Source organism: Myodes glareolus, chromosome 25, assembly GCF_982192425.1.
Source record: "Myodes glareolus chromosome 25, mMyoGla1.1, whole genome shotgun sequence".
Classification (NCBI taxonomy): Eukaryota; Metazoa; Chordata; class Mammalia; order Rodentia; family Cricetidae; genus Myodes; species Myodes glareolus.
Window position 1 is genome coordinate 35,858,627 of NC_142050.1, and position 16,261 is coordinate 35,874,887.

General features: G+C 44.5%; 1 protein-coding gene across 4 annotated transcripts in view; it reads left to right on the plus strand.

Moving 5' to 3' along the window:
• Nucleotides 1-2,047: 2,047 nt before the first annotated feature.
• Trim24 (tripartite motif containing 24) overlaps nucleotides 2,048-16,261 on the plus strand; it is a 103,501-nt gene continuing 89,287 nt past the window's right edge. For all 4 annotated transcript variants that reach the window (XM_085683967.2, XM_085683968.2, XM_085683969.2 and 1 more), the window contains exon 1: nucleotides 2,048-2,553. In XM_085683967.2, coding sequence (XP_085540093.1) covers nucleotides 2,184-2,553 — 370 coding nt within the window. In that variant the 5' untranslated portion in view covers nucleotides 2,048-2,183. The remainder of the gene's footprint in view (nucleotides 2,554-16,261) is intronic.

Here is a 16,261-nt window from a genome sequence, read left to right on the forward strand (position 1 = left end):
TTTTAGTCATGTGTTTACAAGTTTGTCTCCTACTGTATTCTTCAAGTTCCAGGAAGCTTTATTTGGTTTTTTATTATTATTATTTTTAGAGAAGGGATTTCTCTGTGTAGACCAGGCTGGCCTTGGACTCAGAGATTCACTAGCCTCTTCCCCTAAGGGTGTGGACCATTACACCTAGCTGTTTACCCAGCTTTTGACTGAATGCATAATTTCTATTATTTTTATTTAAAAGTCCATTAAGGGAAAGTGTTGCCTACAAGGCCACAAAACAAAGGAATTTACCTCTGGGCTCAAGGCAAGCCATTGTCTTCATCTTTAACATTAATCCAACTGGGCCTGACAATCACAGGGCTAAGAAACCACTCCCCAGGAAGGCTGGTTCACCTCAATCCTTGCTGAACAGGTAGGAGGAAGAATCCACTCTTTAATGAGATAACGTACTTCCCTTTGCAAAATCCCTGGCCCCTAGTGCAGTAGTTCCAAATTCCCCATGAGATTCTCCAGGAGTTCTGACGCAGAAGCATTCATCTTTCCTTTTTTCTTCTCCATTTTTCTTTTGGATGTTGGCCTAATACAAGTTCTCTGGTACTCTGGGCTTCCTTACTCATTCTCTAGAGTTCCCCTCCTCACCATGTGGCTGTTGGTAACCATGTGGCTGACCTCTAAGTCAGTTTCACACACACACACACACACACACACACACACACACACACACACACACGCACACACACACAAAAACCGGCATGGCTTTTTCTCTTGCATCTCTTCATCTTCCTGTGGGCAGCTGGGAAGATTTATAACTTGTCTGCATTGGTGCTTTTTTTTTCTTTTAAACTCTAATAAAAATTTCCTCCAGCTTCCTTTTGAGGCTCTTCTTAAATTCTTTTATTAATGAGACTAAGAACCTCAAGAGGGGACTCTGATTTCCCTAGTAACAGGTGGCAACTCCCATGGGACTCCTCAGAATTTCCGGTAACAAGCGTGGGAGAGCGAAGACATGAAATATAATACTGAAACTCTAAAACTAGAATTGAGCTCTTCCCCCCACTTTGAGACAGGGTTTTACACTGACTATAACCTAGGATGATCTTGAATTTGTAGTAATTCCTCTGCTTCAGACTCTGAGTATTAGGAGACTAGGTGTGTGCCAACACGTCTGGGTTTTTATTTAATAGTTCAATACTTAGTTAAGACATTTGCAATTCTTTTATTCAATCCTTGAATTAACTGCTTTTATTTATTTAAGAAACAAAATTAATTTCACCTTTTTCCATCTGGGTAGTTTTTTTTTTAAATTCCGACGTTTTTGCAGTTTTTCTCCGTATACTTCATTCTCATTCATTCATCACAGAGATGAATTCAGGGCCACACAAAAAAAAATTCAAGCTGCCTGCACGCTACCCTTTCAAACAATGTCTGTGTGCTTGCACAAGGTGTTTTGGTTCTTTTCTCATTTGCACGTTACTTCTCCTTCATGCTCCCGCGATCTACTCTCCTCTCATGGCTCGCGTCTCCTGTAGTAAGAGCAGTTTTCCAAGCAGTTTCTTAATTAACCAGGTTGGGAGACAAGGTGGAGAGCCCCGCCCCTAAGGCGGGGCCACAGCTGCGGGCCGAACCAGGCGCCTGCTCCGGTTCCTTAACAAACGAGCCCTTTACTATCTTCAGTGGAGAGACACACACACACAGCGGGCCAATCAGCGGCCGCGGCCCTCGGCGTCCAGAGCGGGGCTGGCCCCGCCCACTCCCAGCCTCCCGCGGGGGCCGTCCGAGCCTCGCGGGCTCCCGCATGCCCCGCCCCCCCGGCAGGCGCGGCGACCATTGGCTGGTGCGCCGCTGGCTGTCGCCGCGGTTGCTGGGAGAGGGAGGTGGGGGCGGGGCCCGCGGTGGTCCAAGGGGCCCGAGAGAAAGGCTGCTGGGCGCGGGAGGGCGCGCTGGGCGGATTCGAGCGTCTCGGCGGCGGTTTGCCTGCCGGCCCGCGCGGCGGCGTCGCGGTGCGGGAACCGGTCCCCGTTGACAGCTCCGCGTCTTCCGGCCGCGCCACTCGGGAGGCGGCTTCCTCCCTGCGCTCCCTCCGCGAGTCCGCGCGGCCTCTCTTGAGGAGAAGAAGCGGGGAGGCGGCGGAGGTCGTCGGGGGCGGCGGGCGGTGAGCGCGCTCCCGCTTCCCCGGCGGCGGCCGCAGGACAATGGAGGTGGCTGTGGAGAAAGCGGCGGCGGCGGCGGCTCCGGCCGGGGGCCCCGCAGCGGCGGCACCGAGCGGGGAGAACGAGGCCGAGAGCCGCCAGGGCCCGGACTCCGAGAGCGGTGGCGAGGCAGCCCGGCTCAACCTGTTGGACACTTGCGCCGTGTGCCACCAGAACATCCAGAGCCGAGCGCCCAAGCTGCTGCCCTGCCTGCACTCGTTCTGCCAGCGTTGCCTGCCCGCGCCCCAGCGCTACCTCATGCTGACGGCGCCCGCGCTGGGCTCGGCAGAGACCCCTCCACCCGCGCCCGTCCCCGTCCCCGCCCCCGCCCCGGGCTCCCCGGCCGGTGGTCCTTCACCATTCGCTACCCAAGGTGAGAGGGGCCCGCGAGGTGGCGGGCGCGACCCGCTGTCAGGCGACTGGGGAGGAGAGAAGAGGGCCCCCGGCTGGCCGAGCGACTTGGCGGTCCCTCACTTTTGAGGAGCTCTGACGACTGCGGCGAGTTTGCAGCTCCCCGCTGCCTCCGCGACGCTTTGTCCGGGTGCATATGATCCGGATCAGCTCGTGTCCACCCGGGTTCTGCGAGCACCGGGAGAGGAGGGGGAGGGAGGGATGGAGATGAAGTGATGGGGAGTTTCTTTGATGATTGATTGCAGATTGGTGGCCGTCTGTTTCGAATCTTGTGCGTTCGGGGCTCCTTTACCTTTAATGAGTTCCCTCTCCTCTAGCCCCTCCGTTGGGGACAAAGGAACCGGGAGAAGGAGTTTTGTTGTCTGCCGCTTTCGGAGATCTTATTTTGAGAGACACTATAAAGGACAGAAAGTAAATAGACTTCCAAAGTGTTTTGTACACAGTAGTTGGAAGTTACTTTCTCTTTTGTGGTATTACTGAGTAATTAGTTTTTGACAGGTAGTTCCCATTGCTTATGTTAACAGGTTTAAAGCATTTAAAGAACAATATTTTCTTGCGAGAACGCTTGAAGTTTTTAACTTTTAATACTGCAAATATTTGGGCAGATTGATGTCTTTCAGAAATACGAAGTAACGGGAGAAAAGAAATCTGTTTCTGTTCGTGGTGTTTTGTTTGTTGGTGTGTGTGTTTTGTTTGGCTTGTGTAGCGGCCCAGACTTGTTCACAACTAGCAATCTTCCCGCCTCAGCCTTTTCATAGTGAGAAGTATGAGGGTCACAGGCTTGAAGTCATTACACCTAATGGCTAGTCACTTTTAACATCTGCTTGGAATGACTGCTTTGAGTTAATATGTTAAATAATTACATTAGGTTGGGATGCAATTGCAGGCTTGGATTGTTGTCTTAGACTCACTTAGCTCTTAGAACAGTCTTTAGTTATAGGAAACTATTTTCCATGGGTCTTTATTGTTGTGCGGAACCCACCAGAGACCACTCTGACATAATCTATAGGCAATTGAAAGCTTTTATATCAGTTGACTGGGACTACACCTAGATATTCAGGGTGCAAATGTAACCCAATGGTTCTCAACCTGTGAGTTACGATACCCCGCCCTAACTATCCTTTCATAGGGGTCACATTATAATTCATAACAGTAGCAAACTTAGACTTATGGAGTAGCAACAAAAACATTTTATGGTTGGAGGTCCCTACAACATGGTGAACCATATTAAAGGGTTATAGCTTTAGGAAGGTTGAGAACCACTGCTTTATAGAGCAAAGAGCTTTACCCCCTACCGAGACAGGGTTTCTCTGTGTTGCTTTGGAGCGTCTGACTCAGAGATCTGCCTGCCTCTGTCTCCCAAGTGCTGGACTTAAAGGAGTGCACTACTGCCCAGCCGAGCAAGCAGTTTTTAAAGGCAAAACCCACATCCTGTTATCTTGCCTGACAGTTGAGGGGAGTGTGTGTGTGGGGTGGGGGGGTAGTACAAACAAGCAGTTTAACAGAAGCTGAGATAGCAGTTTGCTGGAGGAGGAGCTTTGCACAAGCAGACAGTTTAACAGAAGCCAACATAAATTAGCTGGGCATCTTGACCTCAGGTTCTTAGAAGAGTTTGGTAATTTTCCACAAGATTCTTCAAAAGGAGGCCAAACTCTAGTCAAGCCTCAAATGGCCTCAGCAATAATACAGGATTTAGAGGAACCTTGGCACTATCCTGCCCTGTCACCTTCCCTAGTTGGTTCTGTGGGCATGAGTTGAAACAATGACTTGACCTGTTCTAGCCGGGGCATGGCTGGTTTAAGGACCAGTAACTTAACAGTTTATTCTCTGACATATTGGCAATGAAGTTGAGGATGCAGGGTCCCACACTTAGCTGAATCAGAATAAGAATCAACAGGCTAATGCTGATAGTAGGGTGGTCATCCTTGGGGGACCAGGTAAACAAGGAACTGAAAACAATTATCTGATCTGTGTCTCTTTTCTTTAAGGTTTTCTCTGACCATGGCAAGGTTTTCCTAATTATCCCTGATTGGTTGGCACAGAAACTGCAAGTTTCTCCCAAAACCTTGCTATGTTTCATAAAAAAAGGTAGATCTAGCATCCTTCAGTTCTGTAGGACTACCTCTGCAAGGGAGGCAGCTTGGCTATCTAGCCTTGAAATAGATTTCTTCAAATGATGTAAGTCTGAGAGTATCTAGGAACTGAGTTCCCTAAAGTTTTGATTCCTAACAATCAAGGCTGAGGTGCCTATGGCAGCTACACTGGCTGTTCCTGTCCCTACTAGAATCGGAGCTAGAATTGGAGCCTGTTTGACCTTTAACATTGAGACAAGACCAGGTTGAGCTTTCCTCTCTTCTCCTTTCTAGGCATATATGTGCAGGATAACATGGACCAGTATATATAGAGTTAGGGTGTGACTTTTCAGTGAGTTAGAGGAAGCATGTTTAGTCGAGCAAGTCAAGTAGGGAGCTTCAGGGGCATGAAAGAATATGCTGTCTTCTAGGCGAATATTGGTTCACTGGGCATTTGAGCAAGCCTATTGTAAGGTGAGGAATCAGCAAGATTATAACTTGAGGACAATATGCAGGTAGATATCTTGTCCTTGGCAGGGCAACTTACTATTGGTAGGGTATGCATAAAATTGTAATTCCTGAAGGTCTTTTTTCTAGCTAGTCTTTACAATCTGATAGATTCATATTAACCCTGGAAGGGACATGAGAGAGTCTTATCCCTGATTTTTCTGAGTTCCCATTTCTATGTTTGGGGCTGATAGAAACAGTGTATCCTGGGTTAGTAAACTCTGGTCAGTCTGAGGAGTCTTAAGGAGTCTGAGGTCCAAGTGACAGACAGTCGATCTGTCATTGTCCTTCGTGGCTCTTTGGATGACTCCAAGGGATGACACCAGCTACTTGTTCTGCAGTTGGATTCTTTGTTTGTTTGTTTGTTTTTCGAGACAAGGTTTCTCTGTAGCTTTGGAGCCTGTCCTGGAACTAGCTCTTGTAGACCAATCTGGTCTCGAACTCAGAGAGATCCACCTGCCTCTGCCTCCCAAGTGCTGGGATTAAAGGCGTGTGCCACCACCAGCCCAGCTGGACTGCAGTTGGAGTGGTGAGGATGGCTGGATAGAGTCTCTTCCATACAGTTTCAGTTTTAAGGGTCCTTTATGCAAACCAAGTCTGGCAGGAACTGGTGGGCAGATTCTTCTTTTCACAGTCTGGTCAATGGCCTGGCAAGTTCCTGCTAAGCCTTCAGGTATTTGAGAAGGGAATGATTAGACATTTCTGTTTCGAGAATAGCTTGGAGTTTGGGGAGTATGGGAAGTAGTTCCCCAAACACAATTTCAAAAAGAAATAATTCCCTTCTAGTAAGGAATACAGTGGACCCCGAGCAGGGCAAAGGGAGGATCACTAGATTCCAGGATCAGTTTGGTCAGAGTCTCTTTAAAAAGAGTTTTATTCATCCTTTCTGCCTGACCTGAGCTCTAGCCTATATGCACAATACAATTTCCAATTAATACCTCTGTTAGAATTTAAGACTCTTTGGCAAGGTTATTGCTCAACCCCAAAGCTAGAGGCAGTTCAACCTAGGATTTATTTTCTGAAGAAGTTTCCTAGTAACTGTTGGAGCAGTCTCTGTTCGGGTAGGGTGGGCCTCCACCCATCTCGAGAAGGTGTCTACAGACACCAGCAAATATTTGTAGCCAAAATAAGTCCAACTCCAAATGTTCCCCAGACCCATTTCCTCAGGCCTGGATCCTTTGTTGGATCTTCTCCCCTTGGGGTTTGCTGAGTACAAGTGGCACATCTAAAGTGGTGTATTTAATTGAACTTTCAAATTTGGAACATAATCCCTGGGTCTGAGGAATTCAACAGTTTTCGTGACTCTTAGGTGGGTGGCTTGGTGGAGGTCCATAACCCATCACTTTCCCAAACTCATGGGAAGCATGGATCTGCCATTGAGCAACACCTACCATCCTTTATCCTGTGTGACTAGTTCTTGTCTTCATAGTCAGTCTCTGCTGGTATGCATTATGAGTGGTCTCATAAGCTGGGCTCTGGCAGGACATCTAAGACTTGGAGAGGCCCTAATGGTTCTAGGGCTATTTCCTGGGCAGCCAAGTCAGCTGTACTATTATGTCTGGTTTCTGTGGAATCTCCTTTGTGATGTCCTTTGCAATGGACAATGGCTACCCTCTTGGGTAACTAGATAGCTTCTAATAGGACTAAGATTTCGTCTCTGTTTTTGGTTACTTTTTCTGCTGAAAAAGTTCTCTTTTCCCTGTGCCATGGTGAAAGCATATTGCCTGTCAGTGTGTATGGTGACAGCATAGTCTTTCCCCCAGTAGAATGCTTGGGTCAAAGCTAAAAGCTCAACTTGTTGAGCTGAGGTTCTCCTACCTAAAGATTGTGCCTAGATAGTCTTATCTTGGGTCACTACTACTCCTGCATACCTGATACCATCTTTAAGGAAATTGCTCCCATCTGGTGTCACCAATGAGACATTAGTCAGATCATGCCTGATAGACTATATTAAGTTTGTCACAGTCTGTCACTTCAAGACAGTCATGCAGAGGTTCTATCTGTTCATCATCCCGCAGTCGAGGGCTGACATGCAGGGTTGATCCAGAAGCAGGACTTTGTATTACATCCCCTCACCCCACTCCAGGCATTAGACATCTTTTGGGTTCCCCAAGAGGGCCTCAATAGAATTTGGGGTTTCCAGGAACAGTTCTTGCCCTAAAGTTAATTTGTCAGCTGCTTTTACCAGCAGGGTAGTGGCAACTATATCTTTTATACATGCTGGTCATCCAACTGCAACTGGATCAACTCTCTTGAACAAATAGGCCACCAGTCTTTTCCAGGGGCCCAGAGTTTTCATCAGGACCCCTTTGGGAATGCCTCCAGCTCCATCCACATCCACAAGTTGAAGGACTTAGTAAATGTCTGGAAGGGCCAGGGACCTCTTTCAAGACTTCGAAGAAGGCCCTCTGCTTAGTCTCAGTTAATTCCAAAGGTTTTGTGCCCCTTGTGCTAACATAAAAGGCTTGGCTATCTCAGCAAATCCATTTTCGTAACCTGCAATACCCGATTCCCCTAGGAATTCCTGTACTTGTTTTCTCGATATGGGAGAAAGGATTTGCAGGATGGCTGGAATACATTGTAGAACAGCAAATGCTTTCCTTCCTCTAGGTTGTAGCCTAGTTAGTTATATGACCTGAGGGATACACAGCTGAACCTTCTTGGTTGAGACTCTGTACCCTAGGGCTTGGAGGGATTCTAAAGGCCTTCTGTTGCCTGTCTACATTCCTCCTCAATGGTCAAAGATACGAGGAGGTCATCTATACACTGGGGTATACACTGCTTTATGGATATTTTTGTCTAAATTTCATTCTTGGGGCTTCATCAAACAATGTTGGTGAGTTTTTGAATCCTTTCTCCTGGTCTGTTTCCTCTCATCTGTTTCTCTAAGGGCAGCCATCACCACATGGGAGAGCTTTTTTTCCTATCTTTGAAAAGTTGACATCTGTTCATCCCTTCAGATCTCTTTGTCTTAGTTAGGATTTCTGTTGCCGTGTGAAGAGACACCATCACAACAACTCTTATAAAAGAAAACATTTAATTGAGGTGGCAGCTTACAGGTCAAAGGCTCAGTCGATTATCATGGTGGGGAGCATCAGCAGACATGGTACTGTCTACATCTTGATCAGAAGGCAACAGGATTCAGACACTGAGCAGTATCTTGAGCATAGGAAACCTCAAGGCCTGCCTCCATAGTGACACACTTCAGCCAATAAGGCCACACTCCAACAAAGCCTCACTTCCTAGTATTGCCACTCCCTATGGGCCTATGGGGGCCAATTACATTCCTACTATCACACCCTCTAATTTCTGCAACTTCCTCCTTATTTAGGAACAACTACACGACAATGGTAATATTAGTGGCTCAGCAGTTATCTGGGGCATCTAGGTTTATGGAGGTAAACAATCTCTATGCCTCACAGGGCCTTTCCAGTAACTCAGTGGGCAATTTGTCATCAGGTTCTTGAGTATCCTGACTTACCTTGGATTAGTTGGTAGGCTTTATGGCTGCCACTTTTAATCCTCACAATGATATTTTGCAAGAAGTTTCCAGTACCTCCTTACCTTCATTGGTATTAGAGTCCCAACTGAGTTCAGTTGATGGGAAGGTTCACAAAGTAGAAGGTTCTCTACTTTGGGAAGTGTCCTGTTATGCCCAAATTACGGACCCCCAAATGAATTCACAGGGCCCGGTTTCCCATGCAAGTTACACGAGGGTCTTTAATGTACAAACTTGAGTTAGAACCACCCCTTTCCAGCACCCCAGCATGGTATGGCCATGAACCTGGGGAAGAGAGAACTTTTAAAGGGGAAACGCCATAATCAGGGGAGTTCATGTCCTATCATTTTGGGATTGGGTAAGGAGGGCATAGAATAAGGTAGAACTTTTAAAGGGGAAACGCCATAATCAGGGGAGTTCATGTCCTATCATTTTGGGATTGGGTAAGGAGGGCATAGAATAAGGTAGTTTCTGAAACCATTGGTCAGTTGTTGGGTGTAAAACACTAACAGAGCTATAAATTACTGGCAAGATATCTTCAAGGACAGGATGCCTGCTAGGAACATCTGGATCTCGTTAAATTTTATGACTCTGCTCCTTAGTTGGTGATTTCTTAGGGTATCCCTTCAAATTCCGCTATTGCAGCTTATTTCTAGAGCTGAGATCAGCCCCTCCCCCCTGCTCATTATATAGCTTAAGATGAAACTCCTTCTTTAAAATGGAGTTTGCAAAGTCCATCTTTACAGTCCATCTACCCAGCCCCAGAGCCTACTACTTTCCAGCCAGATTTGGGTCTCCTTGGCTATAGTCAGGGTAACCAGGAGGCCCTGGCAATCACTCCAAGACATCTTGTGTGTATAAAGTCTCTGACAGACTGATAAGGTCCCGTCCTAAAAGGGAGGGTTTTGGGTCTTCTGATTATAAAAATCACTGGTGGAGAAAGGGACCTCTGCACTTCCCTCAAGGGGAGAGCAGATAATGGCCTCACAACCTCAGACAAAGCCTGTCTGGCCGCCCCATAGCCAGAGGCACTCTGTGTGTAAGGGGGAGAGAAAAGACCAGGTGTAATAGCGGCAGCCTCCTGGCCTCTCCTCCACGGAGAACCATTTTCTCTAGCCCCTTTCACATTTCTCATTGGTCCAGTCAGAACATAAAGAGGCATCATAGCCATCTCTTCAGATGGACCAGGCATAAATTAGCTGGGGCATCTTTGAGTTTAGTAATTTTCCACTGGGCTTTCTATCAAGGAGATCAAATTCTAGTCAAACCTAAAATGGCTTCTGCAAGGCTACTAGATGGAGGAACCTCTGCACTTCCTTACCCTCTCACAGAATACTTAAGTTTATGCTATTGCTATTCATAATAAACTGCCCAGTTGTCTGATCCTTGAGTTACTTGCCTTTGCTCGCCATCTGTGAAAGAAACGGGCTACTTTATTAGGTTGCAGGTAAGGTGGAATATCAGATCATTCACTGTAATTTGTTTCAAAGAGGCTTATTTACTAGAAAGGTAGTACAGGTATAACTTAAATCTTATTCTTCTGTTTATTTTTCGAGACAGGGTTTCTTTGTGTAGTCCTGGCTGTACTGGAACTCATTTTATAGACCAGGCTGGCCTTGAACTCATGAGAGATCCACCTGCCTCTGCTTCCCGAGTGCTGGAGTTAAAGGCATGTACCAATACTATCTGGAAAGGCATGCTTGTTTTTGAGACACAACCTCACTATGTAAACCCTGGCAGGCCTCTGTCTCCTGCATGTTGGTTCCAAAGGCATGTTCTATCAGGCCCAGCTAAGTCTTAGTTATTAAGTCATTTGTGTATGTAATACTTATGCTTATATTGGTGCTGGGGAATAAGCCTTGTGAATAAAATCACACACTACTATGAAGCCCCCAGTTCTTAATTCTTAGGCACATTTTAAGGTTTCTTTTTGTTCCCCTTCCCCCATGTTCTTCTTAATGTGTGTTTTGCTTGTATGTATGTATAATGTGTGTGTGGTCTACAGAGCGAGTTTCAGGACAGCCAGAGCTGTTATCACAGAGAAACCATGTCAGAAATAAACAGGTGAAAAAGAAAAGGAAACATTTAAGTAAAAATATGTTTTTATACTAAAGAAAAGACAAAATGAACCCCTGTGTAAAATGTTAAAGTTACTTATTATTTGAAGTAAGTTCTTTCTAGCCCAGGCTGCCCTTGATTGGATCTGTAGTGATTGATCTCCCTGCCCCAGCCTCACAGCCCCTGCTAGCTAGGATTACAGCTGTGAACCATAATATCTAGCTAGTAAAGATTTTTGTTAGTTTTAACATTTTGTGTTCTTGTATCTCCCATGACTAACATTTAGAAGTTTCCCCCTCCCATCATGTAGTCTCAGGAGGATTGAAATCCCTCATAACCAGACTTGGCAGCAAGCACCTTTCCTGCTCAGCCATCTTACTAGCCCAAGGGTTTTTTTGTTGTTGTTATTAGTTTGTTGGGTTTTTTTAGTTGATTAATTTTGTTATATAATTCCATACCTGTATCTAATTCATACCCCCCTTACCTGCCTCTGATCCCTGTCAGTCTCCCTTCTTTCCTACAAGTCTCTTTCCCTTGTTTATGACTTTCTGTATTGTTTTGTAGCCCACTGAATTTAACCTGGGACCATCTTTGTGACCATGGGTTTGTGGCCTCACTAGTAAGTACGCAACAACTGAAGATGACTTTCCATTTCTAGAATTTGTCAGTAGTAAATAGTAGCAGAAAGCATAGTGGTTCCTGGGCCCTCCCCCATTCGTGGTTGGCTGTTGACAGGTCTAGTCCCCTACCTGTAATTACAGCTGCTGCTAGTTTCTGGCCGTGTCTATGCATTTTGCAGGATTTCTGTTTTCTTACTCTTGAATTTTTTCCACCCTCTTTTCCCTGGTGTTCCTAAAGTTTAGAGTGGGTGATATAAATGTCTTGTTTAGGGCTGAACCCTTACCCATCATTTATACATATATTCTTCTGCAGCTGTGAGTCTTTATGCACTGTGGTTCACTGTAGTCATCTTTGATTAAGACTAAGTAGCACTTGTTTCTATAGATAGGATATTTAGGAGGCACTTTTATACTATGGCTATTTACTAACCAAGAATAGTAAGTGCTCCATACTCCTTTGGGTTTATGATTTACCCAAGCATGGGTGGTTTTGGTTTTGTTTTGAGACGGGGGTCTTACTCTATAAACTTGCCTGGTCTTGAACATACAGAGATCCACCTGCCTTCGCTTCCCAAGTTCTGGGAGTAAATACATGTGGTATGACACCTAACAAGGATGAATTTTTAGTAGGCTTCCAGTATTAGGAGGCATGGATTCCATCTTAAGGAATATGCCTCAAATCCTAACAGAAGGCAGTTGGTTACCCTTAGAACAGTCATGCCACGATTGCAATTGGGCATCTTTCCAGGCAGATTAATGTTGTAGTTTGTAGAGTTCACAGCTCAATGAGACCCTTAATCTCCCCTCCCCACCCCCAGCAGCCTTTAGAGCACTATCTGGCACTTGAAAGCCTAGCCAAAAAGGAAGGAAGTTTCTAGCTCAGTTCCAGTTTGATTTCTCTTAAGTCTTGGATCTCAAGTGTGTGGTGTCATCAGTAGTAGAGGTTTTGTTGTTGCTGTGTTGCCTTCCATTTACTTATCTACCTACCTACCTACCACCTACCTACCTATCTACCTACCTATGTGGAGACAGGATCGCTATGTAGCTCTGGCTACCCTGGAACTCACAGAGATCCACCTACCTCTGCCTCCCAAATTGCTGGAATTAAAAGCATATACTACCAAAGCTGACCTAGCAGTAGAGTTTTATCATCTACATCTGGTGTGCAACTAGAGGAACAGCATGATCATATATCTGGGGAGGATTTCTATATGATTGTGTCTCTTTGTGGGTGTGTATACAAGAGTACAATGCTTGTAGAGGCTAGAAGGTATTGGATCCTTTAAACTAGAGTTACAAATGGCAATGATCTGTCCAGTAAGGGTGCTAAGATTCAAATTTTTATCCGTTTGGCCCTCTTTGACAAAAACAGCAGAGTCTCTTAACCACTGAGCCATCTCAAAACCCTAAGACTGAGATTTTTATTTAGTGATGATTGCTTCTAGAACCAGCATTGTGTGGCCATGTAGGTTCTCTCCTTTTAAACTCTTATTTAAAAATAAATTTCTTTTGCATGGTTGTTTTTTGTCTTTCATGTATGTCTGTACACATGCATACTTGATGCCCTTGGAGGCTCTAAGAGGGTATCTATGTACTCTATGTATACAATGACCTCTGCTCTGCCTCCCAAGTGCTAGGGTCACAAGTGAGCCATACCTGATCCACTGTAATTTTCTTTTAGTATCCATTTGTTTTATGTAGAAAAAAAGTGAAGAGTTTAGTTTTTCACTGGAATATTAAATTGGAAAACTAAAACCTTGGAGAAATGCTAACATGTTGGTGACATACTATCCAGTCCACCAGAATAGTAAACTATTAAGAGCTACTTCTAAAGAATAGAAAGCATGCTTTTGACAGGGGTCAGACTATTTGTCTAGGAAGAGAAAAATACAAGAATTTAATCCATGTTTGTTAAGTTTTGCTAGTTTTGTTTTGAAGATTTTGTATTCATTTAAAAATTATGTGTATATGTGTATCTGTGAATGTGTACTATGTGTGTGAATACCTGTAGAGGCCAGAAGAGGCTGTCAGATCCCATGGAGCTGGAGTTACAGGCAGTTGTGAGTTGTTGATAGGTGCTAGGAACCACTCTTTAAAAGAGTAGCAGGTCCTCTTAACTGATGAGGTATCTATCTGCCCAGTCTCTCTTAAATACTAGGCTAGCACTCTACTACTGTTGTGTATGAAGAGGAGCAGGCTGCATCCCGCCACCTGACTAGATTATACCCGAAATTATTACACAGAAACTCTATTCATTTAAGCACTGCCTGGCCCATTAGTTCTAGCCTCTTATTGACAAAACTCTCACATCTTCTTGATTCAACCCATTTCTAAAAATCTGTACGTCACCACGAGCTCATGGCTTACTGGGAAAGATTCAGCATGTCTGACCTGGCAGCTTCGTGGCGGGCGGCTCTCTGTCTCTACTTCCTTTCTCCCAGCATTCTGTTCTGTCTACTCCACCTATCTAAGCTGCTGCCCTGTCAAAAGGCCAAGGCAGTTTTCTTTAGTCAACCAATGAAAGCAACACATAGAAAGAAGGCCCTCCTACACCGTACTGCTGAGCTGTGCTGCAGCCCTCCCAATTTTGTTAACTGACAATTTACAATATAGGCACAATTGGGGAGTTGATCTATTAACTAATGTTAGTTCCTTGGAGCCGAGACATTATAGTGATGTGATATTTATGTTTTATAAATAAAGCTTGCCTGAAGATAGTAAAACTAAGCCCCTAGAGGCCTGGCAGTGATGGAGCATGCCTTTATCCCCAGCACTAGAGAGGAATATAAGGCCTGGATGAGACAGGAACTTGCTCTCTTTCAGTCTGAGAATTTCTTAGAGGTAAGAACTCTCTAGTGGCATGACTGCTTTGCTTTTCTGATCTTCAGGTTGAACCCCAATATCTGTCTCTGGATTTTTATTACTTGTGCTACAGAGTCATACACAGTCAGCAGAATCCCATCCCCCAGGTGCTTTGGGTTTTTATTTTGATCATGTTTTTTACCTCCTAAACTCCCCCCAGATTCCACCTTCCTACCCAACCAACTCTGTGTTCTTTCTTTCTCTTTCAAAGCACAATAAAAACCAAAACATCAAACAAATTAAAAATGAAAGTGAAATACAACAAAAAATACCAAAATGAAACAAAAAGTCCACAAAAAAAATAAGAATATTAACAACAAAAACATGGAGTTCATGTTGTATTGGCCAACTACTCCTGGGCACAGTTGGTATATCCAGGGATGGTCCATTGGAGAAAACTGATTTTTCCTTTGCCAGCAGGTATCAGTTGTAAGTAGCTTCTTGTTTAGAGTGGGATCCCATCTTACTTGACCCTGTAAAGGTTTTGTGGGTGCTGCCACAGTCACTGAGTTCATATGTGCATCAATCCTGTTGTGTATAGATGACACTTGGAGTCATCAGTCACCTCTGGCTCTTACAAGCTTTCAGCTCTTACAGTCTCTTCTCCTGCATAGATCCTTGAGCCTTGAGGAGAAGGATTTGATGAAGTCATTCCGTTTAGGATTGAGTGATTCAAAGTCACTTTCTGTACGTTGTCCAGTTTAGTACTCTGTGTTAATCCCCATATATTACAAGAAGCCTCTTTAATGTGGGTTGAAGGAGGTACTGATTTATGAGTATAGCAGTATATCATTAGGAGTCATTTTAATTGGGTTCCTTTAGCAGAATAGTAGTACTAGGTTTTCCCCTAGGCACATGACCTATCTAGTTTCATATTCCTGCCCACTTTAGCTATATTGGGTATGAATTCCACCTCATGGAGTGGGATTTAAATACAATCAAAAAATATTTAGCATTGGTTTCTGTCGTGACATAGGTGTCATATTGCAACAGTATATATCTTGTGGGTAGGTCATTATTGTAGGTTAAATGATTTGTAGCTGGGTGATATTGATGATCAATTACCTTTCTCCTTTGTTTCCATTCAGAGTGCCAAGACCAGGAATGCTAGTCAGTAGGGATGAAATATGTAGTTAGACACTTGCTAGATTTTCCCATGTTCAGTGACATAAGTAAGTGTTGTTTTTAGCTAGAGGCCTTACCACCAGGTTGTAGAGAGGAACCAAGCCTTGACAAGAGCAAGTGATGTTAAGGCTGAGGGGTTGTTCCTTGGGACGCCTTTGACCAATGATTTGGCACGATGTAACCCATTCCTGACACTGGAGATTTCACTTGGCATTTTGGAACGTTTTGATGTATCTTGTTGGAGCATTGTCTCCCCTGTTATTTGGTGATTCCATTTAGATTTCTTACATATATGTATATATTTTCAGAAGCTTCTATAGCAGTGTTTCTCAACCTTCTTTTTTCTTAGACACTTTAATACAGTTCCTCATGTTGTGGTGACCCCCCAACCATAAAATTATTTTCCTTGCTACTTCAGAATTGTAATTTTGCTACTGTTATGAATTATAATGTAAATATGTTTTGTAGTAGTCTTAAGTGATCCCTGTGAAAGAGTGTTACAACCCCCCAGAGGGGTCACAACCCACAGGTTGAAACCACTAGTCTACAATAGTAGGTTTCCATATGATTTTTCTGATAACCTTTAATATTAGTTGTTTCTCTCTGTATTCCCTCTTTTATACCATTTCTAAGCCTCTGTCACAAAACATGTAGTCTCACTTCATGGAAAGTCCTATGTGGAGGCTGCTTATAAAAGCCCCTCAATTTTAGCAGCCTTGGAAGTCCCTACGTTATATGGTACAGAACACATGAATAGCTCCAAGGAAAGTGATTGTGGCAGAAAGTGATGGTACATGCTTTGTGATCCTAGCAATTGAGAGACTAAAACTAGAGAATGAGTTCAAGACCACCCTGGACCTTTTTGTTTGTTTGTTTGGTCCTTCCTCCCCCCAGAGAAAAAGTGAAGCAAATAAATAAGGAGTTCTT